General features: G+C 33.8%; 2 protein-coding genes across 2 annotated transcripts; one reads left to right on the top strand and one right to left on the bottom strand.

The window, feature by feature from the left end:
* Positions 1 to 6514: 6514 nt before the first annotated feature.
* Positions 6515 to 14184, top strand: LOC105777304 (probable amino-acid acetyltransferase NAGS2, chloroplastic). Its single transcript, XM_012600490.2, has 11 exons — positions 6515 to 6813; positions 8138 to 9552; positions 9622 to 9709; positions 10099 to 10307; positions 10752 to 10903; positions 11419 to 11839; positions 11942 to 12039; positions 12587 to 12698; positions 12955 to 13114; positions 13464 to 13536; positions 13709 to 14184. Exons 2-11 carry the CDS (start codon positions 9187 to 9189, stop codon positions 13857 to 13859), a joined length of 1830 nt encoding a protein of 609 aa, XP_012455944.1. The 5' UTR covers positions 6515 to 6813; positions 8138 to 9186; the 3' UTR covers positions 13860 to 14184.
* A 342-nt stretch (positions 14185 to 14526) lies between these two features.
* Positions 14527 to 15357, bottom strand: LOC105777305 (uncharacterized). The gene has a single exon (XM_012600493.2). It carries the CDS (start codon positions 15285 to 15287, stop codon positions 14757 to 14759), a length of 531 nt encoding a protein of 176 aa, XP_012455947.1. The 5' UTR covers positions 15288 to 15357; the 3' UTR covers positions 14527 to 14756.
* Positions 15358 to 16349: the final 992 nt, after the last annotated feature.

Genomic DNA, 16349 nt, shown 5'->3' with positions numbered 1-16349 from the left:
TGTGATTTTTGTCATATTTAAAAAAAAAGAAAAAGAAATTAGAGTAGTGGGACTAAAAATGTAATATAACCATTTTTTATATTTAAGATGTTGGGAATTGTTACTACTTTATATCACTCCAAAGCCTCAGAGCAAGCGAACTCGACATTGATGTGGCTCCTCAATCTCGGCATCGATAGTAGGCTCAACCTCAAAACTAGGAGTAGGTACAGGAAGGTGACACCTACTCTCACACCTTGGAGCAAATGCACTTATCATTAATGAGATCTGAATCTCTACACCAGTAGTAGACATCATAGAAATAGATGAAGCCTCGACAATATTTGGAGGCATATGAATGTGATGCTATGGTAGAGAAGCATCGCCACCTTCATTTGATCTATCAACAACTATTGCATTATGCAAAATGTTATGACTGATGTACTTAATGTAATTACGCAATAACAACAATCCAAAAGATAAAACTCCTAATGCGATTGTTCTCTTCGTTAAATTGTGACCGATAGAATAATTTGATGCAAACGAAAGGTCAATAAATATTATCGTATTTGCAAAATTAAAATTGGATAACACCAATATAGATGAGAAAAATCGTGTAAACATTATCATGGAATAAATGAGCAGAGAGGATAATAAATTGCGAAAAAGGGAATAAAATTGTAATATAATACCATGGACTTACAAACAGCTTTTCTCCTAAAGCTGAAAATGAGAGAAGGTAGAGCATCACTGCGTAGGCTACTATACAAAAGAGTATCCAAGCAGCATTAACCTTTACATACATTTTAGATCTGAAAAGAAGTAAAAGCTGAAGAAGATGAGAAATGGGATAATGAGGGTTGACGAAAAAGGGAAAAAAATTCAGAGATTGAAGAGTTGAAGGAATTAAGAATAAAATTGGAAGCTTGAAGTGTTAATGGAATCAAGAAGAAAGTAGGAAACTTGAAGCGTTGAATGAATCGGGAAGAAAGTAAGGAGCTTTATGGGTTGAAGGAAAAGGGAATATTATAAGGAGCTTGAAGGGTTGAAGGAATCTAGAAGAAAATATGAAGTTTGAAGGGTTAAAGGAAGAGGGAAGAAGGTATGGAGCTTGAAGGGTTGAAAAAAGGTGTACGATTTTTGTACAATTTTCTCGCAGTAATTTTTAGATTCCTAGGTCGTTGTCATTTTTGTCTTATTTTTTTAAAAGAAAAAAAAAGAGAAACTAGAGTAGTAGGACTAAAACTTAATATAACCATTTTCTATATTGAAGATATTGACAATTATTACTACTTTATATCACTCCAAAGCCTTGGGGCAAGCGCACTTGACATTGATGGCTCCTCAATCTTGGCACCGACTGTAGGCTCAACCTCGAAACTAGTAGTAGGTACAAGAGCGTGACTCCTACTCCCACACCTTGGATCAAACTCACTCATCATTAATGACACCTAAATCTCTACACCGGTGGTAGGCATAAGATAAATAGATAAAGGCTAGACAATATTTGGAGGCATAGGATTCGATGAATCGACAACCGTTGCATTATGCAAAATGCTATCACCAAAATACTTAATGTAATTATGGAATTACAATAATAAAAGAGATAAAACTCGTAATGCTGCTATTCTATTCGTTAAATTTTGACCGATAGAATACATTGATTCAAACGATAGGTTGATGAATATTATAGTATTTGCAAAACTTCAAATTGTGTAACACCAACATAGATGAATATAAATTCATGAATCATAACCGTTGCATTATGCAAAACGTTATCATCAACGTACTTAACATAATTACGCTATAAGAACAATTCAAAAGATAAAATTATAATGCAATTGTTCTATTAGTTAAATTGTGACCAATAGAATACATTGATGAAAACGATAGGTCAATAAATATTATTGTATTTGCAAACTTAAAATTGTGTAACACCAATATAAATGAATATAAATTCATGAATCCTAACCAGTAAAAATTCTATACCAAACATTCGTCCATAGCATTCCACCAAGCTATTTTGTATAGGAAATAAGAACCTCCCCAGTTATTCATGAACTCTACAAATGTCTTAATTATAACTCCATATTTCCCCAAAAACATGTAAGCATTATCAAGGAACATATGAGTAGAAAGGAGAATAAAGTGGAAAAAGGGGAACACAATAGTAACATAATACAATGGACTTACAAACACCTGAAATAGCTTTTCTCATAAACCTAAAAATGAGAGAATGTAGAGTATCACCGCATAGGTTGCTATAAAAAGAAGTATTCATACGGTGTTAACCTTTACATACATTTTAGAGCCAAAAAAAGTAAAAGATGAAGAAAATGATAAATGGGATGAGAAGGTTTAAGGAAGAGGGAAGAAAATAGGGAGCTTGAAGGGTTGAAGGAAGTTTTTTGTGTGATTTTCTTGCTATAATTTTTATATTCTTAAGTTGTCGTGATTTTTGTCTTATTTTAAAAAAGAGAAAAAAATAAATTAGAGTAGTGGAACTACGACCATAATATAACCACTTTCTTTGTTGAAGATGTTGAATTGTTACTACTTTTTATCACTCCCAAGCCTTAGAGCAAGCGCACTCGACATTGATGGCTCCTCAATCTCGACATTGACAATAGGAACAACCTCGAAACTAGGAGTAGCTAAAGGAGGGTGACGCCTACTCCCATTCTTTCAAACAAACACACTCATCATTAATAACATCTGAATCTCTACACTAGTGGTAGGCATAGGAAGGGATAGGTTATAAGTAATATGTAAATAGGTATTTGGGTTACAAGTGTGTAAATATAAGTATGTGATTTGAAATGGCATGTAAAGTTAAGTTTCTAGATAGGTGTTATGTTTTTATATGAATTGGCAAATACGTTTTGGTCATATAGTGAACTTTGCTTAATGTTGTATTGGTATTTGATGGTGATTATATGTGAATGTTTAGAAATGTGAATTATGGTATGAATAATGATGATTGTGTGATTATAAATGGTTGAATTGAGGTGCCAATTATGGCATATTGGTTAGGCACTTAGGATAGATGATATAAGATTGTGTTTTGGTATTTTTTTATGTTTTTGAATTAGTTGATTGATGAGCTAATGCTTGCTTGTGACCTAAGTAAACTTAGGGGTAGGTAACTTGTTGGAAAAGGGTTTTATAGGTACAAGTGACCTAATACACGACCTGACACACTATTGTCTTCCATACATGGGCATATGGAACAGTCGTGTGGTCTATTTGATTTAGGTGATATTTGGGATACATGGCCACAGTTAGTTACACAGCCGTGTGACTCAAGATTACATGGCATCCGTCTATTACACGGTTAGAAAAAAATTCCATGTCACTTAGCATCACATAGCCTCAGCCAGTCAGACGGCCTGACCACACAACCGTGTGACCCTTATTTACTAAAATTTGTGTACTTTTTGTATAGTTTAAAATTAAGTCCTTACATGTTCTCGGGTTGGTTTAAAGGCTTTTGCAAGTCCGTTTGAGACCCGAATTGAGTATGAATGCTATGTATACTTGGTTGTACAATATGTTTACATGAAATCTTGTATGTTTAAGTTTATATACGAATGTTATATGTTATGTTTTCTATCGTAGCATATTGTAGAATAGGTCCGGCAACCGAACCGGGTTAAGGTGTTACAATAACAGCCTGACACTATGTATGCAACGTGCAAAATACCCTATGATAAGGACACAACCGTGTGGCAGGCTGTGTAATAGGCTGAGGCCATGTGATTCATGAAGGTAGCCTAATGTATTAGTAGCACATAGTCGTGTGGTTTACACGCCCGTGTGGGAGACCGTGTGACCCTAAAACTACACACGGTTTGCCCCCAATTCACTTGGTAAAGAACACAAACCTTTCATCACAAGTCTGATCGACACCCCTCATGATCAATTCTGATCCGTTTCACCTAAATTCAATCCTTCAACGGCAAATACACACAAATTAACAGTTGGTATTAAAGATTTTGGCAAGATTCAAAAAAGATTGATTAATTAAACCGAAAAATTAACATCAAATATTTGTACAACGAAATTACGAAATCTAACCATTGAAACGAGGTGTACTTATCGACCTTTGGGAAAGATAACGGATGCTATTGATGGCAAATCTAGACATTGTTAGAAATCAAACCAACGAGGAATGATTCTACAATGGAAAAGATTCAGTAGCACAAATGATGAAAATAAGGTACAAGAAAAAGGAAAAGAAAAGAAAAACAAGGTGGAAAGCTAATTTTAGTAGAATTTTGAAAAGAGACAATGAATCAAAATAGGAAAATTTTTCTTAAATAGACAGGGTTTGTAAACCCTAGGGGTAGCACAAGCAAATTTTCCAACAAGGCTTGCCGAAAATTCTAAAAAAAACTGGAAGGGAAAGGCTCAAACTTGGGTCTCTAGGAATGATGCACTAAAACTTAACCATTAAGCCTATAACTCATTTCACACTTAATTCAGACACCTAATCGAAAATATATCAGGGTGTGACAAAACCAAATTTCAACACACTCAATCCATTTTCTTAAACCATGTACATTACTGGAACAATACCATTTGTTGTACCGAAAATTTTGGGGTATTACAATTTAATTAACTATTTTAAAAAATAAATAAACATTTTAACATGATCATAATAAATAGTCATAATTAAAGTACATAATAGCAACAAGGTTAATCTTTAATTTTTCACTCACCATACTTTTATCATCTACACATTGGTCATGTATCATTCATTTTTCACCCATTGTAGGCTTGATTGGACAAGAAGAATAAACAAAATGAATTCACAAATATAGGAGCACATAAATGCTAAATTAGGAGCACCAAAGTGCTAAATTCAGAAGCCCCAAAGTGTTAGTTTCAAGAACACCAGAGTGCTAAATTCACGAGCACACGAAGATATTCGTAATGGCATGCCATCTATATCCCACAAGTTCAAAAATTGTCTACAAGAGCTTTAACATCATTATAAAATCAATATTCATCACAAGCACAATCAAATTTCATATTTTCCCAATCACACATAAATTTTCAAGATTTTACAATTTAGTTATTTTCCCTACACAATTTAATCACGTCAATAATAACCGTAATCATTTCCTATTTTCTTGAACCATTCACACATTTAACATGATACTAGTACTTAATTCATGACATTAACATGCTCTTTAATTTATCATTCTAATCAAATCTAATTAGGTAAGAAAGAATTCTAAAGTACTTACAAATTTAGCTAAATTAAACTTCCTTTAAGCTTTGTCCGCTTGTTTTCCTTGTCTACACCCCTTCTATCTTCTTCCTTATCTTTCTCTTCATTTCACATCAACATGATAATCAATACATTTGATTTACATCACATTTTATGCTTAAATATTTGAAATAAACATGATACTAGTAGTAAATAATGAAAATCCTACCTTAGATCTGTTGTTTCTCACATAGTCGATATTTCCTCACTCTTTAAATATGAACCCACCACTTCTATTCAAAAAACTAAGCTTGCTAGGTTGTGGGTAACTTGATTTAGCTAAGGTTTCTAAAAAAATTTGTTGATTTTAAATTTGGAAAAGCCTTTAATAGTGATGGAGGACTAGATTGTAAAAGAAGAAAAGTTTCTCTTCTTCCCTATATTATGGACATGAAAGAGATGGAGAAAGATGATGAATCTTCTCCACCTTTCTTCTAAAATATCACTCGTCTAAAAAAATCATCCATCATCATTATCCACTAATTCTTGGTGAAATTGCTCTCCATGTACTCACACATTTCACCACCAATTCAAATTAATCCTTTTCTACGTTAAATTTCTCACATTGACCCCAAAACTTTGTAAAACCTTACAATTTAGTTTATACCACAAGTTAATATCTCCCACTACATTAGTCTTTTAAACTTTCTCCAGTCTGCTACTACCTTCTTCACTAACACCTATAAATCATAGTTTATTTATTCTAAAAAATTCAACTCGTAATTGCTCAAAATAATACCATTACGACCAAGAGGCTTTTGGGGGTGGTACATGTACTTTCTCCCTTCAATGTTATTGCATGCTTCTAAGTTGATTATTAGGTTCTAAAAGTGCTTGTATATTAGTCATTTATATATGGTTTAAATTACATTTTGGTAATTGAACTTTAATTTGTTATGAAATGATCACTAACGTTATCGATTTGAACAATTTAATCACTAAACCTTACCCTCCATTAAAGATATGATGGCCATCTCACGTGACATATATATAATGTCAACACATTATATAGTGCTTTTGTGTTACACGTCGTTGATGATATGGTGTTTTGAGTTAAATTTATCAAAATTTCAAAATAAAAATAAAAAATGAAAACTTAATAATAAATATTAAAATTATATAAAATATAAACATATAAAAATACAATTTTCAAAAAAATGGAAAATATGGAAATTTTATATAATATATATATAAAAGTTCTAGTAAAAATTATGATTTTTTTTTACTATAAGCCTAGATTCTCTTTAAACTTTCATCTCTTTTTTCTTTTCCCAATATCAAGCCCCACTGTCGTCAACTTCTTCTCCGGCGCCGATCACTTCTTCGACAAGAATGGCACGAGTTTAAGATCTTCTCACCCTATTTCACTTTATCAACCCAAATTCGCCGAGAAATGCCCCAAAATCCCTGAAACTAAAGCCCACTTTCGAACTCTTCTTTCGCCAGATCTCTGTCAGCAACCGTTAAACCGTCTTGGTTTTTTTGTAATGTGATTCTTCTTATCAGTGGCTACCTTTTGCTTGTTCAAATCTCCAAACAAAGATTGGAAATCCTAAGTCGTAAGATAAATCCTCTTTTCCTTTTTCTTTATTTGTTGAGATCTTCAGGTCTTCATATGGCTGCGACAATTACATAATTAAGTATCAAAGACTCTAATTAGAGATACTAGGGATCAATTTTTCAAGTTTGAGTCTATCCGACCTGAAAAAAAGATTTTTTTTTATGTAAGTTCCATTTAATTTAAGAAAAATAAATTTTGGCTCAACTCAGCCCACTAATATATTTGGTTTTTAAATTGATTTTTATTTAAAAATATTTTTAAAATATAATGCACTAAAACACGTTAAAATATAATTATTATTGAGTTAATAATTTAATATAAATATATACAATTAGTATTTAACATATATAATTAATATATTTTTTATAAGATAAAATATTTGAGTCAAGTTAGACTCGTGCTAAAAAATTTGCTCACCCATGTAAAAATGGACTTTGAATTTTATTTAAACTCAGTTTTCAAATTTTACATTTTGTCCAAATCTTCATATTTTTCAAACATACCTTTAAATTTAAGCGAATAATCTAACTCGTAAGTAGGTCTAACTTTAACTATTCTAGCATAATTTTTCTCAAGTAAACCATGAAATTGTCTTGCTTATGTTTATATCATAATTTGTAAAATAAAAGAAATAATCATAATTTTTAAGAAAAATATATTTTATAAATTTTCCTTTTGATTTTTTTGTGAATTTCTATTTTATATTTTAAATTTATTTGAATTTTTTAAACTTTACTCAAAATATCATCTCATCAAACGAGTCATCGAGGTGTCATATCACATTGAACAAAAATAATATTAATTATTAGTTGACTGATGATTTCACTAATTTTGATATTATTTGAATTTTTTATAACATTGTGGGTGGGAATGGAAATAAATTAAAAGTTTAAGTGAAAACCCTGCAAATATTAAGGGTAAATTTTGAAACTCTACGGATTATACATAGTTCCTCTAAAATAAATTGGGTAAATTAATTTTCTATCAATTTTGAAAGTAAATAATTAGGAAAATTAAACACTGCAAATGTTTTTCATCAATTATAATAACAAATTAAATCCTTAATTTTATATATATTTTGTCAATTTGATCCATATACTAAAAATATATCAAAATTAAAAAATAGCTTCAAATATATATACATAAAAATAGACAAATGTATAAATTTTGAATGTTCAATTTATTATCATACCAACCAAATTTTGTAAATTAAAAATAATATTATAATTAATTACCTTTAAATGTTACATAAATTAAATTATTTTGATTTTTTAAAAGAAATTAATTCACTCAATCATGAAGTATACAACACTGTAATGCAGGTAGAATTTTCTGGACTTCAAGCCCTCGTCGCCACATCTTCTTTATCTGCATGCCTCGTCACCCCACCTTCACTATCAACTTGAAATCTCCATCAATCAACCCAAAATTAATATCTAATGCAACCTTTTATTTTATTTTCATAAACTATAACCTTGAAATTTTATTTTCTATTATTGTGAAAAATGATTTGGAGTTTGACATGAAAAATAAATTAACATGGATTAATTTAATTAATTGGTAAAGAAAGTTTATATAATAATTTATTGTTAAGATAGCATCACTCACATTAGATTAAATCGAGAACTAATTAGGATATCGATTTGAAATAAAAAGATAGATTGATTGACTTACAAATCGATTGAATTGATAGTTAAATTAATTGAATTAGTTTTTTTTATTTTAATAATTTATCTAATTGAATTGATCAAACCAATCAAACTAATTGAACCGAAAAGTGATAATTTAACTAATTCAACCATGAAAGCTTTAGTGACTTCTCCTTTGATCACCTCTTGACTATGGTTGCCACGTGTCATAATTACTTTGTTACTAAACTATTAACAACTTGAGGTTTTGATCACTTAATTTTAAAAAATTATAAAATAGTCATTGAACAAATTATTTGAAAGTTTTCATTTAAGTTACTGAGCTGTTAAAATTATTGTTATATGGCTTTATTGTTCGCATCACTTGCACCAATCGAAAGCTCTCATTCCTATTCTCTTTTACCGTTTAATTTTTTTCATGAAACAATTTTAAATTTTACAAATTTGTGAATCAAAATTCAAAAACTTTCTTTTCAGATATCTGACACAGATCGTTAGATCAACTTGGATCAAATATATATTATTTTATTCATCGATGTATATTAATCTATTGTAGTTATCGTCGAAATTTAAAGTTTATTAGTCGAACTTTAAAAAAATTAACATAAATAATTTAAATAAAAATTTTCGGATAATTAAGTGAGTAAAATGAAATATTTCGAATAGTTAAGTGAGTTGAATATAACTCAAATTTCGTTGCTCTGTTGCAAGCGAACTTTCAAATGCCGCCGAAGATGGTCGTTTCATATTCAACAACTCGCCTCCCTCTCATCTCCACGGCTCGAAGCGAACTACTTTCAACCCGCCGCGGCTTCCAAACCGGACTCCTCAAATTGAGAACCGGATTAAATTTCCGGACTCAGTGTCTTAAACCCGAACCCTGGTCTAAGCGAAGTTATTCGGTTAAGCGCAATGTGGTTAACGAAGAAGATAGCATGGAGGAGACTTACAACCCTGTCGACGATAAGCAGTTCGTCCGGTGGTTCCGGGAGGCTTGGCCTTACCTCTGGGCCCACCGTGGCGGCACTTTCGTTGTTATTATTTCGGGTGAAATCGTCGCGTCTCCCTTTTTGGACGCCATTTTAAAGGCACGAACTAATTTTATATACTTCTCAATCCTTCTCTATGATCAGCCTTTTTAACCTTTTAATTTGCAGGATATTGCGTTTTTGCATCACCTAGGGATCAGATTTGTTATTGTTCCGGGAACTGACGTGCAAATTGACAAGCTTCTGACTGAAAGAGGTCGGATTCTTTTAATTTCACTTTGTTATCAGTTCTCTTTATTGTTATAATATAAGCAACTTGGAAGCTTTGGCCAAAATTTGAACCTTCATTTTGTGTAATTATGATGAACATGTTTTAGTTGAATAATTCAGTCTTTATTTTACTTCAACTATGATTGATCTTTTTGTTGGAACTTTTATCATATATTTTAGTATTGTTTGCCTCTATTATTAAAATCTGAGCAATTTGGAAGCTTTGGCCAAAATTTGAAGCTTCATTTTGTCTAATTATGATTTAAAATGTTTTAGTTGGATAATTTAGTCTTTATTTTACTTTGACTATGGTTGAACTTTCTGTTTTGGTTAGATAGAGTTGAAGTTACTTAAAATAAGCTATAAAATTTGCAGGGCATGAACCAAAGTATTATGGTAGATATAGAATAACAGACTCAGAATCGCTAGCTGCCGCAACGGAAGCGGCAGGTGGGATTCGTCTAATGATGGAGGCAAAACTTTCTCCTGGACCATCCATATGTAATATTCGTCGACATGGAGATAGTAGTCGTTTGCACGAAGTTGGTGTCAGTGTTGCTAGCGGCAACTTCCTTGCAGCCAAGGTTAGGATGTTTATGTTTTGAGAATAGAATACTTGGGATTTGGCTTATGCTTTTATGTGCATTGATATTCTTCTCCTTGAGACTGGTTATAACGAGTGGGGATATATAATCTTTTACATTTGATGTGTATGTACATTAGTACATGTAGACTATGTTATTCAGACTAAGGTGTGAATGTTAGACATGGGTATGTGCCCAACACACGTTTTTTCAATATTTTTCATGATTTTCTTGTAAGTGGAGGGGTTTTAGAGGATCATGCCCATGCCCCATACCCCTATTGAGTATATGTTGTAAACGGATGCTTAAAGGAAAAAAAATGAAGAGTTGGAGTAATATGACATGTCAGAGATGGATGACCCATGAAAGCATGTTTTTGGCATGTCTCTGCTGTTAGACTTATTATATTTTTGCCTTTGTGAATCTTGTTAAACCCTTTTGCAGAGAAGAGGAGTAGTTGAAGGTGTTGATTATGGAGCAACAGGTGAAGTAAAGAAAGTAGATGTTGCCCGTATGCGTGAGAGGCTTGATGGTGGTTGTATAGTAATATTAAGCAACTTGGGTTATTCTAGCTCTGGAGAAGTTTTGAATTGCAAGTATGCAGTGTAACTTCGATAGCATTTGGTTGCAGCTTGCTCTTATCTATCATGTGAAGTGAAAATTTCCTATTTTCACTTTAAAGCTGCCTTTTCTGTGTGTGTGTGTTTAGGGGGGGGGGAGATCATATTCTGCAATTTTTTCTTTTACAAGCTATTATTTACTAGGCAGGACATCACTTTTTCTTTTTCTATCTTCATTTAATTTTATCTATGTTGTTTTTCTCATTAATAGGGGGATCATTTAGTTCTGTGTCTCAGCAAGTGACTTGGTAGGATTAGCAGTATGTCAATGCATAAGGATTAAAGAAAACCCAACTCAGGAATTCTCTTGAGGGATTGAATATACCTTCTCAACATGAGCAGTCCTTGTATTTTACATATAGTTTTTATTTTTGATAGCTAGTTCTAATTTAACTAAAACATATGTTTGCTTGATGGTACATCTTGGACTAGCCTAATTTTTTTCTTCCTCCGATCAAAAACCTTATTTTTTTATGCCTTCCTAAATTCAGCACATATGAAGTTGCTACTGCTTGTGCATTAGCTATTGGAGCAGACAAGCTTATTTGCATCATAGATGGTCCGATCTTGGATGAGAATGGATGCCATATTAGTTTCTTGCCAGTTCAAGAAGCAGATATGTTAATCCGTCAGCGCGCCGAGCAAAGCGAAATAGCAGCTAAATATGTGAAAGCTTTTGCTGAAGAAGATCTCACTTGCCTTGGACATAATGATTTTATTGCAGCTGCTCACTCTTCGCAGAATAGGCAGACTCTTAATGGTGCTCATAATCCAACCTTTCAGAATGGTGTTGGTTTTGACAACAGCAATGGTTTATCTGGAGAGCAGGGCTTTGCTATTGGAGGTCAGGAGCGGCTAAGTCGACTAAATGGTTACCTTTCAGAGTTGGCTGCTGCAGCTTTTGTCTGCAGAGTAAGATTTCATAGTTTGTTGCCACCTTAGTATATTTGGATGCCTAAAAAAAAGAGAGAGAGAGAGAACAGTAAGCCGATTCCATTTTCTGCTTCATGTCAGGGTGGTGTACAAAGAGTTCATTTGTTAGATGGCACTATTGGTGGGGTCCTATTATTGGAACTATTCAAACGAGACGGAATGGGGACAATGGTGGCCAGGTATTCAATCTTTGCAGTGAACTTGTTGGTTAACCTTGTGGGAAAATAGGCATTGGCTGACAGGCATTACCAAATATAGTTAATTCCCTATGCATCTGCATTTGATTAGTGAGTTCTTAGTATTTGCTTTTCAGATGGCTAGTTTGGATGATTTGTTGGGTTCTGCCTTGGATGCATAGTTAAACCTAAAATGAATGTTATACGTAACTAAGTTTAACCATTCAGTATTCTATAGAAAAAAAAAGTTCAAGTGTTCAGTAAAGTATTTATATATTATTCAAATTAACTGGTACACCAGAGGCACTCCTAGTAACCATGATTTCTTTTGAATACTTGGTCTTGCATTAAGCACCAATCAGTTTCATAACATTTGACAACAGACAAACTGGAGGTATATGTTGTTCCCACATACTTTTTCCAAGGATTAGGGATCACAAGTAACGTGGCTGAAATTTGTTAGTTTATGTGAAATACTGTTGCAAGATCTGATAGGTCATTATGCTGTCTTGTGTTCAATTTGCTGACTTTAGCTTTGCTTGTTATTCAGTGATCTATATGAAGGGGCTAGGATGGCTAAGGTAACAGATCTCGCTGGCATCAAGCAAATCATAAAACCTTTGGAAGAGTCCGGCACATTGGTTCGCAGGACCGATGATGAGGTCTGTATTAAGGTCCTTTAGAGATTTCTTTAACCTAACTATCTCATTTATTTATTCTTCTTCTATGATGTGCTTTATTTCTTCTACTGGTTCTTGGGTGTTTCGTTGTAAAGATCAGAATCATTAAAATTGGCCTTGGCTTTAAATCTTACTGAAGAACAAAAATGGGAGGGGCAAAAGGCTTTTTTTCTTCTGAGCTAAAGGCCTGGAGCCGAAATCCTGAAAATTAAGTTGTTGTCACTTTTTGTTTGTGCAGCTGCTTAAGGCCATAGATTCATTCGCTGTTATGGAAAGGGAAGGTCAAATCATTGCTTGTGCTGCTCTTTTTCCTTTCTTCAAGGAGAAGTGTGGAGAAGTTGCTTGCATTGCAGTTTCTCCCGAGTGCCGAGGACAAGGACAGGGGGATAAATTGCTTGGTATGATATTGAAAATCTCTATCTTCACTGCTTATGTCATATTAGACATGATTGTACTCTGCTACTTATTCTGTTGAAGCTGAAAAGCAACGCAATGCAAGAACCTGTCAGTTCTGATCTTTTTAGAAATGCTCACCCGACAAAGTACCTTTTTTGACTGTAGGATGGATTGCATACAAAAGATTTGCTGATTAGTTTAGCTCTCACTATCTAATCGTGAAATGATGCTGGATTTGAATCTGATTATGAATGTTGTTCTAATTAGCATCACTTTGATGTGATACAAACTTCTGGGAAATTTTTTGTGGTCAACCAACCAATATCATTCCTAATAATCAAATATCTGCAGATTATATTGAGAAGAAGGCGTCCTCACTCAGATTGGATAGGCTTTTCCTTCTGACAACTCGGACTGCTGATTGGTCTGTATTTTTTTCCCACTACATCATTTCAAACATGGAATTATTTTCATTCACCTTTTAGATAAATTTGAAGCAACCTTGAAATCTGGAGAAAGAGGGGGAGTTGAGTTATATTGAATATTCTCCATACGATGTCCAGGATATGATATATAAAACAGTGTGGTTTTAGCAGGTTTGTAAGGCGTGGGTTTACGGAGTGTAGCATCGACATGATACCTGATGAAAGGAGGAAAAAGATTAATCTATCTCGTAAATCCAAGTATTACGTGAAGAAATTGGTAGCGGATGGAAGTGGAATTACTGCCGATAGAGCATTTAAATGAAGCTTCCAACATATGCCAGCTGAGTGTACTAGTTCATATGGCAAACTCCTGCGGTTGCCAGTTCAAGATTAGACGCATAACGTTTTCTTGAGGTGATAGTTATGGGCAGGTGGGGAACTCGAAAAATGAGCTCCTTTAGCAGAAAGTGCAAACCAGGGCTGAATCTCATCTAGTGTAAATTAGATATTGCCTAGGTTTTTGTTACGATTTCTAGTTGATTATCGCTATTGCCATAAGCCACTTAGTTGTATTGCTGGTTTATAGGCGATTTGTAATTAACAGTGCTTTTAGAATATGATAAATAATATATTCTTTTTTTGGTTGATTTCAAGATCTGAAGATCGAGTCAGTTTCCCATTTGTAATACTTAAACCTGCGTTTAACTTATAGTTTCTGAATTAAGGGCATAATTCCAAAGCAGCAAAAGACTTGAGCTCAATCGATAACTTAATCCCAGAAAGGTGGCTGAATCTTTCTTTATTCATGTTCGCTCGACGTTCAAATATGATTATAGATTATGAAACATGAAATTATAAAAATCCTTAATTGATATCAGGGCACAAATATTAGAGTGAACTAACAATGAAGCATAATCACGAGTCAACTTGAATTTTAAAGGGACCCAACGCCAAGGGGCATTGGCACCGGTCACCACCATTCTCAAATAGAAGGTGAACTGCAGGTACTACCATTAATCCATCCTAATCCATTCATTTCAATACACCCTAAACTAAACTATCCCAAAACAAACCCAATCAATGGATCAAATTGACTTCAGCAAAGTTTCTCACTTTAAAATTCTATTGGTAATACCAATAACAACAATATCCTCAAAAACTTTTGTTCCCATTTCATCAAAACAACAATTATTCTACACCTTTAGTCAAATAAATAAAATCATTCAAGTACCACAGTAGCACCCAATTCTTGGAGCTTCTTAATAATGGCCTCAGCTTCCTCTTTTGTTACTCCCTTTTTAACCACAACCGGAACTTTCTCCACCATATCCTTCGCTTCTTTCAAACCCAATTCCGTGAACGTCCTCACTTCTTTTATTATCTTTATCTTGGCCGCCGCATCGAATTTCTCCAGCTTTATATCAAACGCCGTCTTTTCCGCCGTTTTCGTTTCGGCTGCGCTGGATCCGGTTCCCGGACCCGAAGCGGCGGCGGAGGATACGCCGGATACGGCAGGTCCGTAGCGGTTGAGGCCGAGTTTAAGACGGAAGAGGATGGAATAGTCGTAGCGTTCGAGCTTTGTAAGATCTAAAAGCTCGTCGGCGATGCGTTCGAGTTTCTGAGTCCGGTTCTCAGCGGTGGCGGTGGCGGTGGCGGTGGAAATGAAGCAGGAAACGGGTGGTTTGGGTGAGGACGAAACGAGGAGTTTGATGAGGGAGTGAGTGGGGATCTTTGAGATGGTGGAAGCCATTGTTGGAGAAATTAAGAGTGGAGTTTCAGTGTTAGGTTTTATCGTTTAGAGGGAATCAGAGGGTTTTAATAGATGAGGGTATTTTCGGAATTTTATACATAGTTTTTTTTTAAAATTTAGAGTAAATTACATCATCAGTTACCCAACTTTGGGTTAGCTGACAAAACAGTCACTTAGGTTTCATTTCAGTCACTCAACTTTTAAAAAGTTACAAAACAGTCCTTTTTGCTGTTTTTTATCACAGACGTCACGGCAAAGTGACATGGCAGATGATGGCGTCTTTAGTGTCAAAAAATCCTCCAGTTGGTCAGTTACTCTCAATTTAACAACCCTATCACACCATTCTAAGGTTAGAGAAAAAGAAAAAGAAGAAGAGGGGAAGAAGAAGAAAAGGGAGAAAAGGAAAATTTGAGATGCTTGAAGTGATTCCGGTGTGCTATTGTGGAAACCCAGCCGAATTAAACACGTCTTGGTCCAATGACAACCCAGGTAGGAGGTTTTTTGGGTGTAAGAAATTTGGCAGTAGATTTCGAAAACCATGTCAGTTTTACACCTAATTTGATCCACCATTGACGCCCCATTCATGAATTGTGTTGTTGGGTCTTCTGAAAAAAGTAAAGACATTGAAGGATGCAAGGAGGAAGAAGAGAAAAATATGATTTTTGGTGCTTGTATTTGTAACTGTGTTGTTTTTTTTAAAATCTTAAATTAGTTTATGTTGTTGTTGTTAGCATTGAAAACCAGCTTATGTTTTATAATATTGTTGTTGGTATATTGTTGCTTATGTTGTTATATATGGCTACTGGTATATTGTTGCTTATGTTGTTATACATGGCTACTGGTATACATGGCTAACCAGCTCATGTTGTTGTTTACAAACTTGAAAGACTTGAAATGGAATATAATATGTGGTTGTTGCTTACAAATTGTTTTGTAATATTGTTGTTGCTTGCAACAGTTAGAAAGTCATTTTGTAATATTTGATTTCATTTCAAAGTTGATAGACTTGAAAGAATGTTTAATCTTCATTTCATTTGTATTTCTCAATACTCATATATCAGA

The sequence above is a fragment of the Gossypium raimondii genome, chromosome 10 (assembly GCF_025698545.1).
Source record: "Gossypium raimondii isolate GPD5lz chromosome 10, ASM2569854v1, whole genome shotgun sequence".
Taxonomy (NCBI): domain Eukaryota; kingdom Viridiplantae; phylum Streptophyta; class Magnoliopsida; order Malvales; family Malvaceae; genus Gossypium; species Gossypium raimondii.
The sequence above is the reverse complement of the archived record's forward strand: the minus strand, read 5'-3'. Positions and strand labels throughout refer to the sequence as shown.